General features: G+C 35.8%; 3 protein-coding genes across 3 annotated transcripts; all 3 read right to left on the minus strand.

The window, feature by feature from the left end:
- Positions 1-7,203: 7,203 nt before the first annotated feature.
- On the minus strand, positions 7,204-9,525 carry LOC130467750 (uncharacterized mitochondrial protein AtMg00240-like). Its single transcript, XM_056836489.1, has 2 exons — positions 8,118-9,525; positions 7,204-8,037 (listed from the first exon to the last, which is right to left on the minus strand). The coding sequence occupies exons 1-2, from the start codon at positions 8,386-8,388 to the stop codon at positions 7,922-7,924; spliced, it is 387 nt and encodes a 128-aa protein (XP_056692467.1). The 5' UTR covers positions 8,389-9,525; the 3' UTR covers positions 7,204-7,921.
- Positions 9,526-10,450: 925 nt separating this feature from the next.
- Positions 10,451-11,608, minus strand: LOC110797652 (uncharacterized). Its single transcript, XM_022002761.2, has one exon. It carries the CDS (start codon positions 11,606-11,608, stop codon positions 10,451-10,453), a length of 1,158 nt encoding a protein of 385 aa, XP_021858453.2.
- A 6,126-nt stretch (positions 11,609-17,734) lies between these two features.
- LOC130467223 (uncharacterized) lies at positions 17,735-20,884 on the minus strand. Its single transcript, XM_056835663.1, has 2 exons — positions 18,646-20,884; positions 17,735-18,600 (listed from the first exon to the last, which is right to left on the minus strand). The coding sequence occupies exons 1-2, from the start codon at positions 20,882-20,884 to the stop codon at positions 17,735-17,737; spliced, it is 3,105 nt and encodes a 1,034-aa protein (XP_056691641.1).
- Positions 20,885-22,400: the final 1,516 nt, after the last annotated feature.

A 22,400-nucleotide genomic window follows, 5' to 3' on the forward strand; every position in this document is an offset into this window, starting at 1 on the left:
GCAATATAATTTTCAGCACAACAATTCAAAGTTTTATATGCCAGAACAAACAGAAATACAACCAATAAGGTCCAACTCAAGCTAAAATCTAATTTCTTGCCTAAAATTTTATTGTAACTTGAGTTTTATTCATATGCTCCCTCCTATCTCATAACTTGAGTTTTAATCTACTGCTCTTCTTGATAAGCCAACTTACTCTATCTCGTTTGTCATATAGAAAATGGTTCAAGGAACATAAAAAACTTTAGTTTTTCTTTTAAATTATACTCATAAGGTTCAAAACTGAGATGTGATAGGACCCAGGAGGTCCAGCACTGTGACAATTCAGGTACTTTTTCTATTAGGGTACCTCATCATTGCCATTGGACAATTGAACAACTGAACGTAACTGGCCAGATTAACTGAACTAATCAGAACTGAACTAACAGCAGGTACACATTCAACAACAGCAGCAGCAAACACAGCTGCAGAACTGTACTGTGCCTCAAGGTGCTGAGGTTTTCCGCTACAACAGCTTTCTCACTCTCAACGCGTTTCAAGGTCTCATTGGCTTCTAACCAAAGTTTTGATGCTAATCACTCATGTACATTATTTAATTAGAAATCTATGATGAAAAGCGTGCAAGGTGTACCCTTAGTTTTTTTTGGATTAAGTCAAATTTTTCTTTTTGAGAAATCACACAATTTGAGCAAAAATGAATTGAATTAAAGAAGCTAGCTTAATGGAAGCTTCCAGAATCTCTGTGCCCTCAAGCTATTTTAAATTAGTTTAGGATACACAGAGTATTATCTACAACTATTCTAGTTTGGTACTGAATTTCGGGGTTAAGATTTTATCCCATTTCAAGAGAAACCCAAATCAATCTGTTTCCAGAAATTTCGTTCACAAACCAATTCAATTAAATTCCATATCACAAACCCAGAAGAATGTCAGTATTGGGACTAAAGCATTTCAAGACTACATGGCTACATCAGCTTACAGTCATAAACCCAATCTTTTCGACTACACACACTTACAATTACAACAACGGGAATGTACTCGTCACCAAACTCAAACCAAAACCACACCAATTATTGCAAAAATTCGTCCATTACAAATCATAAGGCAGTACACTATTAACCTTGTTCAATAAATCGAGTCCTACAAAAAACAAAGCAACCCAAGAAAAGTTTGCAACAACAATGTAATGAAACACCAAGTCACAACATAAAATTATTGAACAAATTATGTAGCAAAAACGTAAAATAATGTAACCATGTGACTATAATGCAAAAAGACGAACCTGATTATCCCATGAAGTTGCAATAAGATGATTAGCCTTGGGACTAAAATGAAGGGTTGACACAGAATCAGTTGGTGGTTGAGGCACCTGGAGTTCATAATTTAACCACAATTTTCACATTAATTTTTTTAACCCAAAAACTATTGTAATTCAGTATTTCAACAATCAAGATCATGAAGACAAAACAATGAAAATTACCTCATATGACTTAGTTGGATTTGTATTTTGACCCAAATTCGTAAGAGATGTAAAATTCGACATTAGAGCTGAAGAAAATAAACAATTGAACAAAATATCAAAGAGGGTTAGTCAAACTTAATCAAATTTACAAACAATAATAGAGACCAATTTAAAATTCTCCCAATAAATTTAAATTCTAATTGATTAGGGCTTCAATTGAAAATCACAAATCCAACCATAATGATGATGAATTTCAAACTTAATCAAATTTACAGACAATAACAGAGTAACGGTACTGCTCAATATCTAATACTTCATACTAATGAAAAAATAGAGGCGGGAAAATAAAACCAATCCCCTGCAGCAATATCATTGGTTTTTTCATTTGTTTCGGTCAAACACACACATTAGAGCAGCATTTCAGTCAAACACACACATTAGAGCAGCATTTCAGTCAAGTACACACGTAATAGTTTGTTGAACAATTTGCAAAATACCCAACAATAAAAAATGTGAAGAGAGGAGAGAGAGTACTTTTGTTAGAATGGTTCAGAAATGAGAATGACGTTAATTTCTTCACTCAAAAACTCGTTCTTATCTAAATGGGTCACTCTAAATTTGCAAGAATTTGATAGCCATATAACCAAAACTCAATTAAATTGAAGAACAATAGAATAAATGTGAGAAAATTGGAATTAAAGGGGAAAAAGGGTGCCAACTAATTAATTGAGTGCTTATTTGTAGCCCAAGGAGCTTCATTGCCTTAATATCAGTAATGTTAAACTCGGCAAAGTTTGATGATATCAGTACATAAATTTGAGATATAATCACCCGCATCCAAAGACCACAAATTTCAAAAATCAATAGAAAATAAAATCCGATTAAACGGTAGAAGCTGCTAATTTAAAAAACAAAATTGGTAAAATCAAGCATCAAATTTCTCCAAAATTCGATTAACTTAGAATTCCAGATGCAAAACACCAAACTAAAAGAACGACACCCAGATCATAATTAATGGTGTAATAAATACCTAATCATCAAACTGGTTTGTAGGAACCTTAAATTTGGGATTCTGCTCCACAAATGGTGGTGGTCTTTGATAAAGAACTGATGCAACTCGAATCAAGATCCCAGCAGTTAGACCCCATATCACATACTCTTTGTAACTGTTTCAAAAGTAGCAGGTTACATTGTGTAAAACCCAAACATTATGCCCTATTAACCATAGAAATAAAAAATCAACTATCGCACAATACCACAATATGTTTCTGCTGAAGCTTCCGCGTTGAGCAAGGCAACAAATTCTCAAGCTCCCAGAATCATCCTTCAACTTTGACCTGCAAAAAATTCAACCAAATTCTTTGAGAACAAATTTTAAAAAAAAAAACCAAACCCAAATTCAAATCAAAACAAATTAAAATTATACCCGAATTTGGACTTAGCACAGACTTCATTGGTAGCCCAAAGCTTCATCCTGTAGATCTTTGGTGTGACATCTGTCTCAGTTGGAAGAGCTCTACCAGCAACTTGGTATTGATGAAACTGTATCAAATAATAGATTAATTTGTAGAAGTTTAGAGAAATTTAAACCAGAATTTTTAAGTATAAACAATACCCATTATATTTGAACACATTCGCAGAATATTAAACGATGTTTTTTACAGAAACTTTTGCGATGCAAATCAAATCCTCTACAAAAATAATCCAAAATGACAAAAAATGCCCAAAAATATAATAAAAAGTTGCAATAAAAAATACAGAAAAGTAAATCAAACCTATGCAAATTAACCTATTCGTGAAATTTAAATCAACCCCACTATCAAATTCAATAAAATAGAAAACCCCAGAAATTTAGTTGAAGATTATTGCAAAATTTCGTGACTTATAATATCAAATTATCTACCAAATTGATTCTAAAAGAAATCCCTAAATAATCAGATGAAGAAATTGCAAATCGCATAGCCAATTAGAAATGAAGGAGAATAATTCCAAAATCACAAATTGGCAAATGATTGTAGTCGCAAATTGGAAAATATAAAATTGCAAATCACATAGCCAATTAGACTACCGGAGAGAAAAAGACAGAAGAAAGATAAAAGAAAAACCTAGAGTGAAAGGGCCGACGCCGGGACGAAGATCGAGGGCGATGGCGCCCATCGCAGTGCCTTCACAGTGGCGGTGGCTGCGGCTGATGCAACATTTCTTCATCCGACATTTATTAAGGCAAGAAGTGGAAGAGATAAACCACCAAAGAGAGCAGGTGTAAGAAACGGTGAAGCACCACCAGCGTGCACCGGGCCAGGGGCAGGAGCAGAAAAGTTCTCACTACTGGTAGAGATTGCTGGAATCGGCGATGGGGTATAATGAGAGTGATGATGACCTTTGGTGGCGGAAACCACCACGATTATGGCAAAAAGAATGAAGGCAGCGCCGGTTGTTTCCTTTCTCTCTCCTCTGCGCGTTTTCAATTTCTCTAATTAGGGTTTTCGGTTGGTGGTGAATTAGGAAATTAGGCTTCAGAGGGGACACGAATGTGAAGGTACGGGGGTATTATCGTATATTTCTAGGTGGACACGAAAAGTTAAGTTACTGAAAAGCCCTCAGGAGTTGGCTTATATAATAGAGAAGATTAATTTCATAACTCTTATCCCTTAAGCAACCTCGTATTTATTTTTCCCTCACACTTTGGGCATCCCCAACCATGATTTTATACCTATACTATATTGGTTTGAGGTGAAATGATTTTAAAAAAATAGTATGTACTTCAAAATAAAATTAAAACTTTGCTATCTTGCAGTGGTCATTTTTAATAGAGCATATTAGGTGCACCCGAGTAAAATGGGTTATGATTAGCTAAATAGTATTTTCCTTTATTCATAAGAAAGGAAAATACATTTAAATGAATATACAAACAAAGGAAGTTTCATGGCACGACGTATACAGAAATAAGAAATTTCGTGCAATATAAAAAAAGAACAGACCATTGTTAAATAATTATGCGTAATCAAATGCAGATAATTGAATAGCCCCTATTGTATTTAATATTTGCGTACGTTTTTATTTAAGTCTAGTACATTAGTGAATTACTCGTGTCCGAAACGATAGAATCTAGATTGGTTCACGTCAATTAGTGTTAGTAGTATTTATCATAAGTCAATGTATCTCATTATAATTAGTAGCTGTAATAAGACAACCTATCTATAGCCATCTATTATAAAACATTCGTAATCAAGTGTTGTCTATAATACAACGGGCCCTATCCCTCCTTCTCGCATGTCAACCACATAAATTAAAAATATGCATGGTCTATAGTAATTGCATTCAAAATCAAAACAGTCAAACGGAAACTCAAAGTTTGAGAATGATGTGTTGTGTGACTCAAAGTCCCACACCTAGGTACTTAAACTTAAAAATCCTAATAAATTAAAATATTTAAAGCATGAAACATGCACTAGCGTAATAATAAATTTAGTTGTTAAAAAATATTTAAACCTACATAGACTAGCGCAATAATAATTTTAGTTGCAACATATAAAATATCTAAAGTGGAAAACAATACAATAATACTCCATATCTAAAGTCGAAAACACCACTGTAATACTCCGTAATAGCTTTAGTTGTAATAAAAACCTGTAACGAGTGTGGTGGTAAATTACATAGTAAGAAAAATAAATGTTTTTTCTATTCAACACAATCGATCTACCATATTCCTATTTATATCTACAACTATTCATATCTCCAGATTTTTTCAATTCTTTCTCCATTTGGACAACACAACACCACGATTATTTAAGAATCCTTAATCTCTTTTGGATGAGACATCCGGATATCATATAATGTGCATAGTGATCATCTTGCCACAATGGGTGTACGCATCCATCATAAAAGATATCTATAACATTTAGTACTTTGAGGTTCTTTTACGTTGTTTAATGCACATTAGTAAACCTATGATACTTAAAGAATATGTAATCCAACAATGTTTTACCTAAAAACATTTTTGGTTTATACATTAGTTAATTTTTAAAGCCGAATTTAGTACTATGCAGAAAAAGTGTAGCAGTAAAAATTGTTGCTAGTATTTATATTGAAAGGATACAAACAACCACACAGAAATATATGAATTATAACTAAAATCATACAACAATACAAGAGTATAGTCGTGATAAAATGGTAATACCGAACCGTTATATGTTACTAAACATAACAAAGTTCAGTGAAATTCAGATAAGTTCATATAATATAAGTTCAGTAAAAAATAAGTTTTTTTCGGACATTTTTACGCATAAATTAGTTTATTTCAGACAAAATAAGTTTTTTCCGGATAAAATTAGTTCATATAAGTTCAAAAAAATAACTCGAATAGAGCGAAGCCTAAATCACCTTAACACAATGGGTCTAATATAATATTCTTATTTAAATGTAATGTACAACAAATATTGTACATCAAACTAAAAGTTAAGTCAAACTACTTAAAGTTACCTCGCTATAATGTAAAAGGTATCTATATTTTAGTAATAATTATATCTTCTTAATAAAAAATTATCTCAAAAATCACCAATAATGTATAAAGTTAACTATAAAATGTTTATCCAAAAGACAAACTATAATATAAAAGTCAATCCGAAGATGTTAAAGGTTATCAAAAATTGGATAAAAGTTAATCCAATTTACAAAAGTTATTATGCACCTAATGCGTGCAAGAAGTTTTATAATATAAGATTCCTAAAAGTCCCACATTAATGGTGTAAAATAAGATGAAAACAAAAGGAACATATAAAAACAAACACAAAATACATTAATATATTATTCCATATATATTTGTTTTGGTGAGCTTTGCCTCTTGTTAGGCCTTTTATTGCGCCTTGTTGCCCTTTTTCTCTTGTTAGGCCTCATCGAGCTTGGCATTAGATACTACTACGTATATGTGTGACCCAAAGTCCCACATTGGTGGTGTAAAATTAGTTTTATAAATTAGTTTTTTAACCTGATTACGGAGTAGTATTGCTTAGCTGTAATAATATTTATATATTGGTTTTATAAATTAGTTTTATAACCTAATTAGTAGTAAGTATTACTAGATGTAATGTTAGGCCCAATGCTTGAGCTTAATTTCATTGGAAACTACTTCGTATTTCCTTCGTATTGCTTAATGTTAGGCCCAATAATCTGAACATTTATTAGAGCCGACCATGATTTTTAAATTTTGAACCTAGCCTTTAAGTTCGAGCTAAGCAGAGCCTAGTTTTGGGCCCGACCTCAAATGTTCAGATTTGTTTAGCTTTGTGCTCTAGCAGAGCCAGTGACAACAATTACGAGGATAACCTTGTGGGAAAATAAGCCTTTTATTATTTTAGTAAGAACATAATCTTGGCTGGCTATTTTAGAAACGAATAGTTTAATTACATAATTTTATATTATTATTTCAATATGGGATCACACATCCAATAATGAGGAATAATTTTCATTTAAAAATAGAAAAATATCTTTATTATACATCAAATCGCGTGTATTCCAAACATTTAGGACAGAGGAAGAATATTTTATTTAATGTGGTATTTACTAGTTAAAAATCAATGTTTGCGCCTATGATGTATTACCTATTAAGCATTGCTAAGACTTACTCCCTCAATATGTGTCTAAATATATTTTTGGGAACCCATTCATACCATTTGTAATCATTAAAAATAAAAAATCATTCGTTGTCATTAAAAATAAAAAAACATAAAACATCGTATCTCTAACCTTTAAAATACTCACATTTGCAACACTATGCTTATCAATAGTGTTTTGAGTCACAAATTCATGAAATTCACTATTCCTAAGGAAATGTTTTGCATTCCTTCCCTTTGCAAGCTCTATCATACTTCTTCAATCAACCAAGGTTCAAACCTTGTAAGCAACAAATTTCCACATTTTTTTTTCACTTTCTCTCTTTTCTGTTTTCTGATTCATAAGTGATAAATATTATATAAGGGAAAAGCTTTCCCCCAAAATTATTGATGAACAAGAGTATTTATACACCCACAATTTCCAAGCAGGGCGTACGAAACAACTAGGATAAGAAAATCAAAGAGTTTCCTAAACCCACTAACCTTCCTAATACTTTCTAACTTACGTAACAACTACAACATTAATACTTTTAATACTTTGTAACTTACATAACAGCTAGACCATTATTACTTTCTTAATTAATTAGGTATAACATTTAATTTTCGTAACACCCTCCCTCAAGTTGGAGCATGTGTGGGGATTAAAAATGCCCAACTTGGAAAAAAGAAAATCAAATTGTTGCTTCCCAAGAGCTTTAGTAAACATGTCAGCGAGCTGTGAGGAAGTGGATACATAAGATGGTTCAATTACACCATCTACTATAGAATCACGAACAAAATGACAATCAACCTCAATGTGCTTTGTGCGCTCATGAAAAATCGGATTCTTAGCCATGTGCAAAGCGGACTAACTGTCACAAAATAATGGAATAACTTTAGGATGATGAACTCCTAAACTCAACAACAATCCCTTTAACCATTTTAATTCACATGTAATCGCGGCCATGGAGCGATATTCTGCCTCTGCGGAAGAGCGAGAAACAGTGTGTTGGTTTTTTTTGTCTTCCATGAAATAGGCGAATGACCTAAAAACACAAACCAACCTGTTAAAGAACGACGAGTGATGGGACACACTGCCCAATCTGAGTCGCACCATCCTTGCAAAGTTAAATTACTGTCAGCACGTAATAGGATACCCTGTCCTGGTGTACCCTTCAAGTACCGAACAACTCTCAATGTTGCATCCCAATGGTCAACTCGAGGATCCTGCATGAATTGTGATAAGATATAGACCGAATAAGCAAGGTCCGGAAGAGTCACAACTAAATAGACCAGGCGGCCTACAAGCCGGCGGTAAGCCTCAGGCTCCTTCATTAACGACCCATCAGCTAGGCCAAGACGATGATTTTGTTCAATGGTAAAGCCGCAAAACCTGCTTCCGAAATAATATCAAGAGTATACTTCCGTTGACACAAAAATAATCCTGAATAACTCCTCGCAACCTCAATGCATACATAACCAAAACGCATAGGCAATTCTGAAGAAACCTTTCAGAATTCACAAACCATAAAATACAAATAGAGAAGAAGATAAGGGGATTGGGAAGGAGAGGGAGAGATGGAAAGGAATGAAATTATAGTTTGGTATATATTCGTTGGAATCCCTGAAAACAGATATATTGAAAATCCTTTGGGAACAAATTAAGGAAGTGTATAATCTCATCTCACTGTGATATGATCTAAAAATTAGGGGGGGGGGGGTATAGGGATACCAGTTTAAGTTAGGATAAGAGCTTTTAGTATGCTATTATTTATCCAAAAACAATTATTTCTCAAGCAATTAAAAAGAACCTTTAAAACTTGTCAACCCACACAAGACATAAGAAAGGGAAGATACTTTGAACTTCGATTCTGTGATGGAACTGGCATACCGACACAATGCCTTTTTAACACGTTCTCTAAAAATTCTAAAAAAATATTTAGAATATACAAGATCTGCCCTCTAACCTATTCTCGAACTTATACTTTCAATTTACTTCTAAAATTTAATTTTGTGATATACTTACCAACTGGTGAAGCATGTCTATTGTCAGGTTGATCAAAACGACTTCAAAGATGTGCTCGAAACACTAGGCACGTTCTACTTCCTAATCAAAATTAACCTAGCGACGACTCTTTCTAGGAACATTGTTCTGCAATTGCGCCTCAAGACATTTGTTCATGAAGAAGCAGAAGAGCATTTTGGAACGTCAGTAAACCTTTCCATTTGTTTAGTATACCACGAACTAATTGTTGTGTATAAACTTTCTTTAGTTTTGAGAATTTCTATAAGAATAAGTAGCTATATGCTACATATATGTTCTTTACTAATGCCTTTTGCAAATAGGACTCTTGAAACTCAACTAATAGCTTATTGTTATATTAATTGTTCTATCTATTTGTTTAGTTCGTTTTGCCATTTGATTTCGATATCTTGGGGGACCGCGCGCGCTAGCGCGCGGTCCAACAACTAGTACAAATAAAAGCTAATACTGAAGAAGATAAAAAAATACCAATGATATTATACAACTTAATTGTTCAAAAAAAAAAGGAATGCCCAAATCATTTGTAGGACCCATAAAAATAGCTAACTGAAATAATCTTCCCTTACACTTCAAGAAAAAGAAGTTTTATATTGCATTTCCACATCAATGCATGATCATATTAATCTTTCGTTGCAATAGGACACAAAGTGTTAGATAACATCTTCATTTTTCATGATGTCAACCTTCATCTTTGACTCATTATGTATACTGCTAAACAACTTCAAAAAGCAATCAACGCGCTCCTTGCGCATTTCGTTGGTCTAATAATAATAATTATAATAACAATAACAATAACAATAATAATAATGATGATAATAATAATAATAATAATAATAATAATAATAATAATAATACTTTCGTTCACGGGTTGCTCAGAGTAACACGGCTGCTGCTAACATTCATTCTTTTCTTTTTCATCGTTTGTGTTTTGCTTTGAATAAGGGTGTCGGAGCCCAATTAGTGGCTAGGCTCCCATCCAACTTTGGATAATAATAATAATAATAATAATAATAATAATAATAATAATAAGGTTTTACTAGTAAAAAATAAAAATAAAAATAATAATAATAATAATAATAATAATAATAATAATAATAATAATAATAACAATAATAATAATTAAAGGATGTATAATTTAAAGACGAATGTATCTTCTCCCGCATGTTGGTCTTTTATTTTACTAATTGACTCAAATTTGACATACCAAAAGCCCACTGAGTTAGACTCCTTGGACCCAACTTGCAACCTTGGTAAAGGTATAACCAATTTGACATCGGTCGGATCACCAACTTCTTAGTCATCCATGATGATTGCATCTAGACTCCAATAAATCCTCGAATTTTATCGTTGTCACTAAAAGGTTGTATCATCCTCTTCCTTTCTATCTTCCTGATTGTCCCCCCGATTTCGGCTGTGAGCCCTGTATTGCTTGAAATAGCCTCGCCGAATCAGGTCTTCCACGTTGTTTTTGAGATCTCGGCACTCATCGGTCGTGTGGCCATAATCGTCATGAAAGTCGCACCATTTAGACTGATCCCGATTCTTGAAGTGCATCTTCCGAGGGCGTTGCCATTTGTCATCAGTTCTGTTCATGAAAAATATTTGTGATCGAGGAACGAGTAAAGGTGCATAACTTTCATACTCGTCGTTCTCATATTTATCTGTATTGTCCTTCTTCCTTTGACTACCCTTCTCCCTTTTGTCGCCCTTCCTGAAGTCTGTCCTCTGTGGCTGGACATCATCATCATGGCCGGAGACGACCAATGTCTTGTTAAATTCCTCAATTCTGATGTATTCGTCTGCCTTTTCAAGAGCAGCTCCTAGGTTGGGGACATTCTTCTTTGCTAGGTAATCTCTATACCTGCTTTTATGTAGGCCATGAGTAAGAGCTAGTATGGCGACATCCGGCTTCATATTGGGTATCAGCTCAACTTCTCGGTTGAATCTCCCAAGATAGTCTCTTAGGCTTTCGTCTCCTCGCTGCTTCACGCTCCATAGTTCGGCTGATGTCTTTTCCCTACGCTTGTTGCTGACGAAGTGCTCACATAATTGCTTCGACAAGTGTCTGAAATTGCGGATGGGCCCGACCTTTAAATTCTTGAACCAAGTTTGGGCCAAATCTCTTAGCGTAGCCAGAAAGCACTTGCACCATACTGCCAAGGATGCGGTGTACAAGTACATATGTCCCTTGTACGCAGCTATGTGATTGTCCGGGTCTGTGGAACCATCATATTTGATGTGGCTGGGAAGCTTCATCATTGGGAGAGGTTCCTCAAGGATCCCTGGAGTGAAAGGTAAATCTTTTGGGATCATGATCTTGCTTGGACGTTGTTGGATGGCGTGTCGTCCGGCGTCGTGCCTAGATATTTCTCTTCTTGGAGGTGATCGGCCAATTAATGACCGAGTAGGAGAGCGACCTCTTTCGTTGTGCGGTGATGACCTCCGCGACTGATTTCTGGTGGCAGATCGTTCTTCGAAGGATCTTGAGGTGAGAGCACCACCTTGGATCATAGGAGGGGTTTCCCATTCTCAATCCTCTTAGGTGGCGTCCGTGTCCTTATTCGTCCCCTGGGAGCATACTCATAGCGAGAGGATCCGGATGATTCTTCCTGCTCGGCCACGAACCACGAGGGGTGATTATCCATATCGTTCTTTCTATTCCATTCTCCTTCCTTCCAATCTGTTCTCAGACGTTCCAAACTTCTTGGGGTCCGGACAGATCCTCTAGGGAGAGAACGTCTCCTTGATTGGCTTGGGGCGTCCTCTTTTCTCCAGACGTTGCTTCTGCGGTGAGATCTTGTCTCCCCGGTCCTACGCCTGCTTAAAGTTTCCCTGGGGGCACTACCCTATTCTCCTGGTGGACGGCTTCCGCCCTGGTTTGGTTCAGATGAGGGGTTGCGGCCTGAGAGAAGGCCTCGAGTAGGTTTTTCATCAAGTTCATGCAGCCAGTCACTTGTTCCGGCGTGATTGGTGCAACATTCGAGGATCCGAGAAGGTTTTCAACAATCAGTTGGGCCGTAACAGGGGTTTCCACCATTGGTTGATCGTCAGATACACTGTTAGTCATATCAAGACCTATGGGTTCTACGTCATCCATGAGTTGGTCATGGTGGCAGCCGTTTTCCCCATTTCCGGCCCGTAGAGTTGGTACGGACGTGTCCATCATAATCTCCGTTAGACATGGTTTCTTGCTGGGTTTTTATTAGTGTCCCACAGACAGCGCCAAATTGTTTCGGTATGAATACAGAGAATCCTTCACTAATGAGTCGTTCGGTTGAGACGACGAGAGATCTTCAAGAGTCTTCTTCCTATGCCGGAGTCAGACGGAGGTTCTGGGCTAAAGTTCAAGAATTAGGTTTAGGGTTTATTGATTGCCTCCCTTTTGCCGTGCATCCATGCCGTATTTATAGGATAGAAACTCTAATCTGGTTACTTGGGCCACACGAATTCTTCGCCCAGTCGACTTATATAGGTCTGTGAATCCATCCGTTCGGTAGAGTACAATTGGAAGGATCTTAATGACTACGGGCTGGCCGAACCTTGTGGACCGTCCTCCGTGGGTCATCCTAATATTCGTATTTTACCCACGTTTATGTCCGTCTGGCCCTATTGCCTATGGCCCATATGTCGACGTGTCGTAAGCCGTACGTTTGTATTCCCAAACAATTAGTATTTTCAAATAGTAATGAGCCCGCAACTCCTGCTACCATTTATCAATGGAAAATTGCAATTTGCCATTATATTCTCTTTGGTGTGAAACCTGGAAATATACAGAAGGTAATACAGAGTAGTTCTCCTATCTACATAGTAGTATAACCGTGTCTAATTTATTTGTTCACGTATATTTTTCAGATGTTTATCCCAATGCAAGACCAAGGGAACTGGTTCTTGGTACTGAGACATTTTGATGAAGAAAATAATTATATCATTGACTCTTCTGGACTTAGCGTCTAGAGCGTACATTTAAAGTGGAAAAGTTGGTGAGTCATGAACCCCTATTTGAGGCACGTCTGTTATAATGTATAATGTGGGTTTATTTGATATTGAACAAATACTTACATTATAATTACATTGTGTTTCTATATAGCTCCAACAAGCCAAAGATTATTTTAAAGAACACCGTCTTATGAAAATCGCAAAGGCTACGCATGCCGCGGGGGTATGTGGGCCTATTATACCCCGCTCATCCATTCGGCATATCCACGTCATCACCGCCATATCAGCGTCGGAATTTTCACCCCCATTTTCGTTTTTGTTTTGAATTTGAAATTCAAAATTTTGTATTTGTTTTTCCTTTTTTTTGTCATCGATGATTCCAAATTGCTTAAATTTTGTTTGCGTTTTCAATCTTGATTTCATCGTGTGACTTGCTTGTTGAAGATCATCATTACGTGATGTAAAAGAATCTATAACAAGTCCGATCGCGCTTCAATTTATCATAATTGTTTTTCGCGTTTGCTCTTGTAAAGGTGGTTGTTTAATTTGACAAAAATAAGTTAATATCAGCAATTTTATTGTTTGATTTAATCTAATGTAGTTGATTGTTAGATCTAACCTAATTATCTTGAATTTTTTTTTTGTGTGAAAGTAGACGAAGCTAAACGAAGAAGATGAAGATCTGGGCGGATTTTACAATGCTATGTTGGTTTAAATTATTTTAATGTTGAAATTAATAAATATAATTGTTGTATTCATGTTTTGTACATTGTTTTATATTATAACTGTTCCTATATTAATAATTTGAAATTTAACATTACTATTTAAACATTTGCATAGTATAAAAAATGAATACCCAAAAAAAAGCGACATATTGTCAAAAAAAATGATGTTGAAATGCAAGTAATTAGAGGGGGAAGTGTGACTTCCTAGAAAGTGCACATTTGTCATGTTGTCTGGTTGACATGAAATTAATAAGATGGGAGAAATAGAACTTTCTAGGAATTGGGAGTTCTCATGTCCAATGGGAAGTGACTTACCCACCCTCCCCTTGGTAAGTCACAATTCCCATGTCATTTCCTAGGAAATGTTAATTCCTTAGGCAACCAAATAAGAGGGATGGTGCTACATGTACTCCTAGAATACATGGAATCTTGTACATCATGCCATTCATTGGCTGAAATGGCATCTTTAAATATGCCCTTCTTTTTGAAAATTTTTCAAATTTTCAAATTTAATTTCAAATTTGAATTTCAAATTTTACACAGATTACAATAAACTTAATTAATGCATTATTAGAAGGAAATATTAGAAGAGGGGTAATATTAGAAGGAAAAAGAAATAAGAGATTCGAAAGAGAAGGGAGGTTTGTTGAGGGTGGTGACGACGGTGATGGTAAGGCGGCCAGTAAGGAAGTAGGCGGCGGGTTGGGAACCCAGATGAATAACCTAGATCTTAAAGTTCTTCAATCTTTTTTTTATATACCTTTGATTTAACGGGACCATTTAAAAAATAATGAAATTAAGGTAAATTGAATATACGGGGTCATTTGTTTTATAGAATCAAATAAAGTGATTCTAATACAATTATGGCAGCCATAGATAAAATAATTTACTTTACCAAAGGGTATGTCCTGATACCCCTTGCCTCAATGGTCACTGCAATGCTTCCTATATTTCTTTCAGCCTGCGTGGCGTGTTCGATCCCTGATATCAAAAATCTTTTTTTCATTTTAACTCTGAATAAGAATTTAAGGGATCTTTTTAACTTTAAGGATATCAAAAGGTGATTTTTTAAACACTGACTTAATTTATGATTTCGTAAATTAACAAATTGTAAATTTGAAATTAAGGGATCATATTCGTTTTCTAGAAATTAAACAAAAATGAACTGTTCTCATTCAAATAGATAAATAAAATAACGTTACAATATTGTATGTGCTGATACCCCTTGCTACAATAGTCACTGCAATGCTTCCTATATTTCCTTCAGCCTGCGTGGCGTGTTCGAACCCTTGGAGCAACGTTTTGTCTTCATTTTAACTATGAATAAGATTTTACGGGATCTTTTTAACTTAAAGGAAATCAAAAGGTGATTTTTAACTATGATGAAGCATTTAGCGCACGTTGTGAAGGCTTGAAAAGACTAATTATCTTGAACATATGCTTAATTACTCCATAATTTTCCAAGTGCTTGAATTATCAATCAATATTCGGTCCTAATTCAATAAAGGTTATTGGCAGAAAACGCTTTTTATTATATTTTTACTAGGAATTACTCCGTATGTTTTTTTAATGAAAATTAAATTTTATTACTATGTATTTTAATATGTGGGATCATTTTATTTATTATAAAATCTAAACATTCGCTGCTTATAAAACCTTATTCTCAAAATCTCAATATATTATATATTTTCTAGCACAAATGGATGTGCTGATACCCCTTGCCAAACTGGTTACAACGAAGTTTATATGGTCATCTTTACACTGCCCTAGACCTGCGTTCGATCCTTTATATGTGGCTTTTTTTTTTTCCTTTGTGCAATTGTTGTTTTATGTTTCTATACTTTTTATGGTTTCTTTTTAGTATTTACGGAATCATAATAAACAATACATAATCAGATTGCATATTGCAATATACGGCCATTGTCACTTCTGAAAAGCCATTGTCGTCTTCATCAACCTTCGGTAAAGGGTCCATCTTTTGCTTCCATTCAAGCACAAAACATCCACATAGCTAGTTTTCTTCTATACCTTCTTCCAACCATCAATATAGCTAGCTTTTGCAACAGAAACTAATTTAGAAAAGGTAGATTAAATTTATTTATTTCAATTGAGCATTTTATCAAACACCTTATATGCATCACAAAGGAAGGTTTATGTAATAAAATTTTGTCTATCTCATAACCCAATTCGAAAGATATTAAGGGAAACTCGAATTGCAGTTGATAATAGGTTATATCTAGCACGAATGTCCAGCTATGAAATTAATTAAATTTCAATTTTTATTCTTAGCATGAATGAATATGGACCAACAATGGCAGATTTTTTTTTTTAGAACATCAATGGCAGATTTCTTTTATGAACAACAATGGCAGAGAAGGAAAAGAGAAGAAGGGAGATGAAAGACCTACAATAATTTCGTTTGGCGGGTTGGCAAACTTGGCGCAATATGGCAAATTGTATCCCGCCCAATTCTGACTAATTGGCGCCATATGTGAAATTGTTTCCCACTCAAAATGAGTTTTTCATTTTTGTTTTTCCTCCCCTTTTTTAGAGGGATTGATGTGTTGTCAATATATTATAGGTGATGGTACAAAAGGCTCTTGTACTCTAGTAGTACATATAGCCTTTTCCAAATAAGAGTATGCTATTTCCTAGGAAGTTAATAAAGGAAGTAACTTCCCAAGCATGAAAACAAACTTCCTATGAGAATTTATTTCCTATGTCAACGAAACTACCCCTAAAACGGAGGAATGCTAATTTTCAAAAATTGACAACTTTTTTTTATTATTATTTTATAACCAATTATAGCCATCAAGTTTGTAAGTTTTTTTTGTTTAGTCTGAATAATTGAATTGATGTAGCAAGGTCCTTCGACGGCTAAGGTCATCTTGTTTTTATTCTACGGCCAAAGCCATCAAGTTTGTATGCAGTTTACACGGAGTACAAACCTAGCAAGGTTTGGCCTAGTGGTAAAGGCTTGGCTTCATAATCTCAAGGTTGTAAGATCAAACCCCCATTAGGAGCTCTTTGGAGGTAAGGATTTCCCCTATAATCACCCTCACTTCCAATGCAGTAGGGTCCTTCATCTTACCTTCTAAAAAAAATACACGAAATACGTATTAATTTAATATTCCCTCCATCTCTTACTGATTGTCCCATTATAATTTTTGTGTCAAATTTTGAAAAATTTGACCATGAAATTTCATTACCCAATGAAATAATTTATTTATGCGGAGTCTTGTAAAATACGTTTCAATATATATTTTTGGAAAATCAATTTTTTATAACTTTTAAACGTGCATCATTAGAGATGTTTATATTTTAAGTACGGAGTTGTATCTTGAAAAATGTAAAAAGTATAATGAGACAATTATTTAAGAACAAAAGTAGTGATCCGTTATTAAAATGAGTCCTCATAACTTGAATGGGGTAGTGCCTACAATGTGAACCCATCACGCGTATATTAACGGTCAAAACAATAATAGGATGATACTGTACTAAAATTATATGAGAAACTTCATGTATTTTCAGGTACACGTAATTACGTAAGGATACATGTATCTAAAGCTATTCATTTTCTCTTTCTCATTTGATTACTTTAGTTATTTGGAGAACTTAAATTAAGACCAAAATATAATTAATTACTTTTTAGATACACCGAAAATAAGATAGAGATATTGAGCTGAGCCTAAACAATTCTTGATTGAATTTACTTCCTCCGTTCCATATCCTTTTTATAATATTAATGTAAATTTCACATTGATAATTTAATTAATATCACGAAAATACTAGTTTTTTTTTTTTTTTTGACAAAAAGGACTACAAAAAAAGTATAAAAAAGTACAGAAATTAAAACGAAAGCGAAATAAGCTGGCGACGACGAGCTTGACCTGCAAGCAAATGCGCACAATCCCCCAACCCCCTAGAAACCTTGCGAACAGAGAAGGACTCTAGCGAATCCAACAGACTTCTAATCTCAGCAAGCGACCAAGCAACTGACACAGGAGGCAACATAGCACCTTGCAAAATGCGAACCAAAGAAGAGGAGTCCGTATAAATCAACAGAGAAGAAAAACCCCTCTGAATCGCAGCACGAAGGCCTAGCACACGCTCTCAATTCCGCTTGAAGAGCAGACCCCAAAATGCAGGCCTGGGCGCCACCCCCAAGAGCAACAAGGGACCTGGCATCCTTGAAAACCCAGGCCACCCCTGCCTGATTAGAACCCAAAACCCACTCACCATCAACCACAAGGCATATAACAGGCGACAACGAAGAGGAATGATGACGACTGAAAAACAACGGATGGCCCACATTCAGGATGGGCCCTGGACGATGAGACGAGAGAGGAGAGCGAAAGGAAACCACATCCGCCAGCCTCACAGACCACTTACCAAACACAGCATCTAAAGCAGCCATAGAAAAAGAACTTTCACGGAAGCGAATGTCATTTCGTACAATCCAACAAGACCAGAGGCCAACCAAGAAAGCACCCAACACAGGAGGAGGCAGAACCAACACTCTGGAAATAATGGAAGCACACCATGATGAGAACGAGGAAGGCAAAGGCAACGCACAGAGAGAGGCCAACGAAGAAATAGACCACCAAGCCGATATCAGAGGGCAGTTACGAAACAAGTGAGCCACGGATTCCACAAAGGAATGACAAAAACTACATTGAGGGTCCAACGGAATACCCCGATTATGAAGAAGACCAGCCACAGGCAAAGCATTATGCATAAGCTTCCAGACGAAAATCTTAAACCGAGGAAGAATTTTCAGACCCCAAAATTGCTTCCACCAGGTAACAGGAAGACAGGGCAAATGCGCAGAAGAGTGCAGCCCTTTGTCTACCAGAAGAGCTTAAGCCGTTTTCACAGAAAAAGTACCCGCAGGAGTGAATTTCCAGTAAACGAAATCATCCAGAGGAACAGAAGGTCGTTCCAATGCCAGAATGGCGTTAGCCGTAGCATCTACAAACAGGTGCCGAATAACAGCAATATCCCACGCGTATGAACGCAGATTGACTAAAGAAGAAACATGAGTCAGAACTTCCGACTCATTCACAGAACTTCTAAAAGTAATGGGTGCATCCGGAACCCAACTGTCAAGAGTAATCTTGACCTGAGACCCAGAACCCACTTTCCAAGCCAACCCCTGAGAAAACACCTTAACACCAGACATCAACCCCCGACATCCCCAAGAAGGACGAGAAGGAGAAGTGGGGCCAAGAGCTAACAGATGAGGATACTTAGCCCGATAAAGACGAGATAACAACAACTGAGGCTGATGGAACAGCCTCCAAGCTTGCCTGGCAAGCAAAGCTTGGTTGAAGGAAGAAACTTTCCTAATTCCAAGACCACCCATACCTTTAGGCAGGTGCAATAACGAAGCAGAACGCAAAGCCATACCAGACGATGAGGGTGATGAGCGCCACCAAAACCGAAGGCATAACTGATCAATCCGGTCACAAATAGACTGAGGGATTTGAAAAACCAACAGAACATGAGAGATTGAAGCCACAAGAACCGAATTAATCAGAACCAACTTAGCAGCCGTCGAAAGCCTGAGAGACGCAAAGTTAGATATACGACGGGCGATTCTGTCAACTAGGTCATAGAAGGCCGAACATTTAGACCTACCTAAATCCACCTGAACCCCCAGATATTTACCTAAATGAGGACGATGACCTAACCTTAGACAGGATGACAGAAAATCCCGGTAATCATCTGGAGTATTGGGGCTAAACTTGACAAAGGATTTTTGGTAATTCACAAGCTGCCCCGAAAGGAGACTAAACTGATCCAACACAAGAGTAACCTCATGGCAGGCATCTGGAGAAACCTCAAAAAACAGTAATGAATCATCAGCAAAGAACAGATGAGAAATCGAAGGAGCATTCCTACAAATAGAAATTCCACGAAGAAGATGCTGACGTTCTGCCAAACGCAACGAGGCTGAGAACACTTCCATACAAAGAACAAACAAATAGGGAGAAAGTGGATCCCCTTGCCGAAGCCCACAACGCGGGCGAAACGAAGAAGTGGGCTTCCCATTCACAAGGACTTGATATGAAACCGTTGAAACGCACTGGGAAATAATGTGGATCCAATAAGGAGGAAAACCAAAAACCTCAAGGGTTTTAAACAAAAAATCCCTCAAAATCCTATCATAAGCTTTATTCATATCTAACTTAACCGCAACATAGAACTTTTTCTTGTTTCGGCAGTTGTTGACAAAAGAAATTAACTCATGGGCCAACAAGCAATCATCGGACATAAGTCTCCCAGGAACAAAAGCGTTCTGAGTCTCAGAAGTAAGAGACGACATGACGCTTTGAAGGCGATGAGTCAGACACTTGGCAATACCCTTGTAGACTACATTACAAAGGCCAATGAGGCGAAATTGTGAAACCTTATCAGGATGGTCAACTTTAGGCAATAAGACCAGAAACGTGCGATTCCAATCTTTCAGCATAAAACCATGAGCGAAAAAATATTGAACTGCCATAATAACATGAGAACCAACTTTATCCCAATGGAATTTAAAGAGAGCCGCTGAAAAACCATCCGGCCCAGGAGATTTACCATCTGCTATACTAAACATGGCCTTCCTAATATCCTCAGAAGAGAACGGACACATGAGACCCTGAATCTGAGAATCCAACAGATGAGGTAACTGAAGTTGATCCCAATCAAAATCCGGAGAAGAGACAGGAGCCCCGTCAACCTGATACAGATTCGAATAAAAGCTCAAAACTAAAGTTCGAATGGCTGGGGGAGATTGAATCCACTGATCCGAATCATTCCACAAACCAGAAATATAGTTACGACGCTTCCTAGCCTGAACGGAGGAGAAGAAAAGCCTGGAAGGGCTATCCCCCAAAACATCCCATTTAATTTTCGATCTTTGCTTCCAATAAAGGAAAGTGGCCTCAGCACGAGCCACAAACTCATCTTTAGATGAAATAAATAATGCCGTTGAAGGACCAGAAGTAACCGAAAGGGCTGCTGAAGAGACTGCAGAAGTCAGGTCCCTCCAATTGATACCCCAAGCCCGACGGTTATGAACACACCAAGATAGCAGGAAACGCCTCAAAGCGGATAATTTGGCACTCAAGGAAAACATCGGAGAACCCAGGAAATGTTGTTGCCAAATGACCACAATATGTTCAACTACTTGCTTTGCATGCAATCACCAATTCTCAATTCTGTAGGGTCGACGAAAAGAATCCGAGATGGGCTCAAATAGAAGAATAATCGCAGCATGATCAGAAAAAAGAATTGGTTGATGGGTTACAGCGGCATCCGGGAAATCAAGTAACCAAGAAGGCGAAGCATAAGCTTTATCCAGACGCTCATACAAAATAGAATTATCATGATGACGCTCAAACGAAAATACTAGTTATGAAAGCGTGTTAAAATGATAAGGATATGCATATGAAAAAGAGAAATTATAGTATATGAGTAACTATATTTTCGAGAGAACTCCTACCATTACAGTTCGTTGGAACCGATGTCTTTAAATAATAATTTTAATTCCTCTGTTTCTTTTTGTTTGTTACGTATTTTTTTTAGGGTGTTTCACAATCTTTGTTACGTGGAAAAATCTTTCCTTTTATAAACTTATTATACTATCATTTTTTGTGCCAACTTTTAATTTTAATTTGTCCAATTTTTTCAACTCATTAAATTTCTTTACAATTTTCCAAGTATGTTATGTTAGCAATCTTTGTGTTTTTCTATTATTGGACCATTTTGATAAATAAAACAATCTTATTGGTTGTTGTAAAGATTAGTGGATTGAGGTTTTACTTGAGTTTATTTTAATATTAAAAAAGAAAAAGAATCTTTATTATACATTAATAAACGTGCAAAAGTCCAAACATAACAAACAAAAAGAAACAGAGGGAGTAATAAACAACATCTAACTTTTCTTCCCCTAAATTAATGTGCAAATGCTAATGTAATAAAATTTAGGAACATGGGGAGTACTAAATAATACTCCCTTCGGTTCTTTTTGTTTGTCACGTATTCCTTTTAGGGTGTTTCACAATGTTTGTTACGTGGGAGAATATTTCCTTTTATAAATTTATTATACTGTTATTTTTTGTGCCAACTTTTAATTTTAATTGGTCTAATTTTTTCAGCTCATTAAATTTCTTTACAATATCCCAAATATGTTAAGTTAGCAATCCCTGTGCTTTTCGTTTATTGGTTCATTTTGATAAATAAAATAATCTTATTGGTTTGTTGTAATGATTAGTGGATTGAGGTTTTACTTGGATTTATTTTTTAATAAAAAAAAAGAATATTTATTATACGTTAATAAACGTGCAAAAATCCAAACGTAACAAACAAAAAGAAACAGAGAAAGTACTCCTTATTTGGTACAATATTGTTCGAGAGCCATAAACATTGGTCGTAAAATTTTAAAATTTTAAAAGCAAGTTATACGAGTAAGGTAACCATTAATTTGGAGGAAAGGTATAAAATAAAACAGAAGTATTTTATTAATCATGAATTAGAATCTTAGTATTTTATTAATCATGAAATTCTATTATCAATGGAAAAAGTTATCAAACTAACGGGAAATTGTACACTCTTTATTAAAATATGTATTGAAAATTGTATTTGTTAAACAT

This window comes from Spinacia oleracea, chromosome 2 (assembly GCF_020520425.1).
Source record: "Spinacia oleracea cultivar Varoflay chromosome 2, BTI_SOV_V1, whole genome shotgun sequence".
NCBI classification, from domain to species: domain Eukaryota; kingdom Viridiplantae; phylum Streptophyta; class Magnoliopsida; order Caryophyllales; family Amaranthaceae; genus Spinacia; species Spinacia oleracea.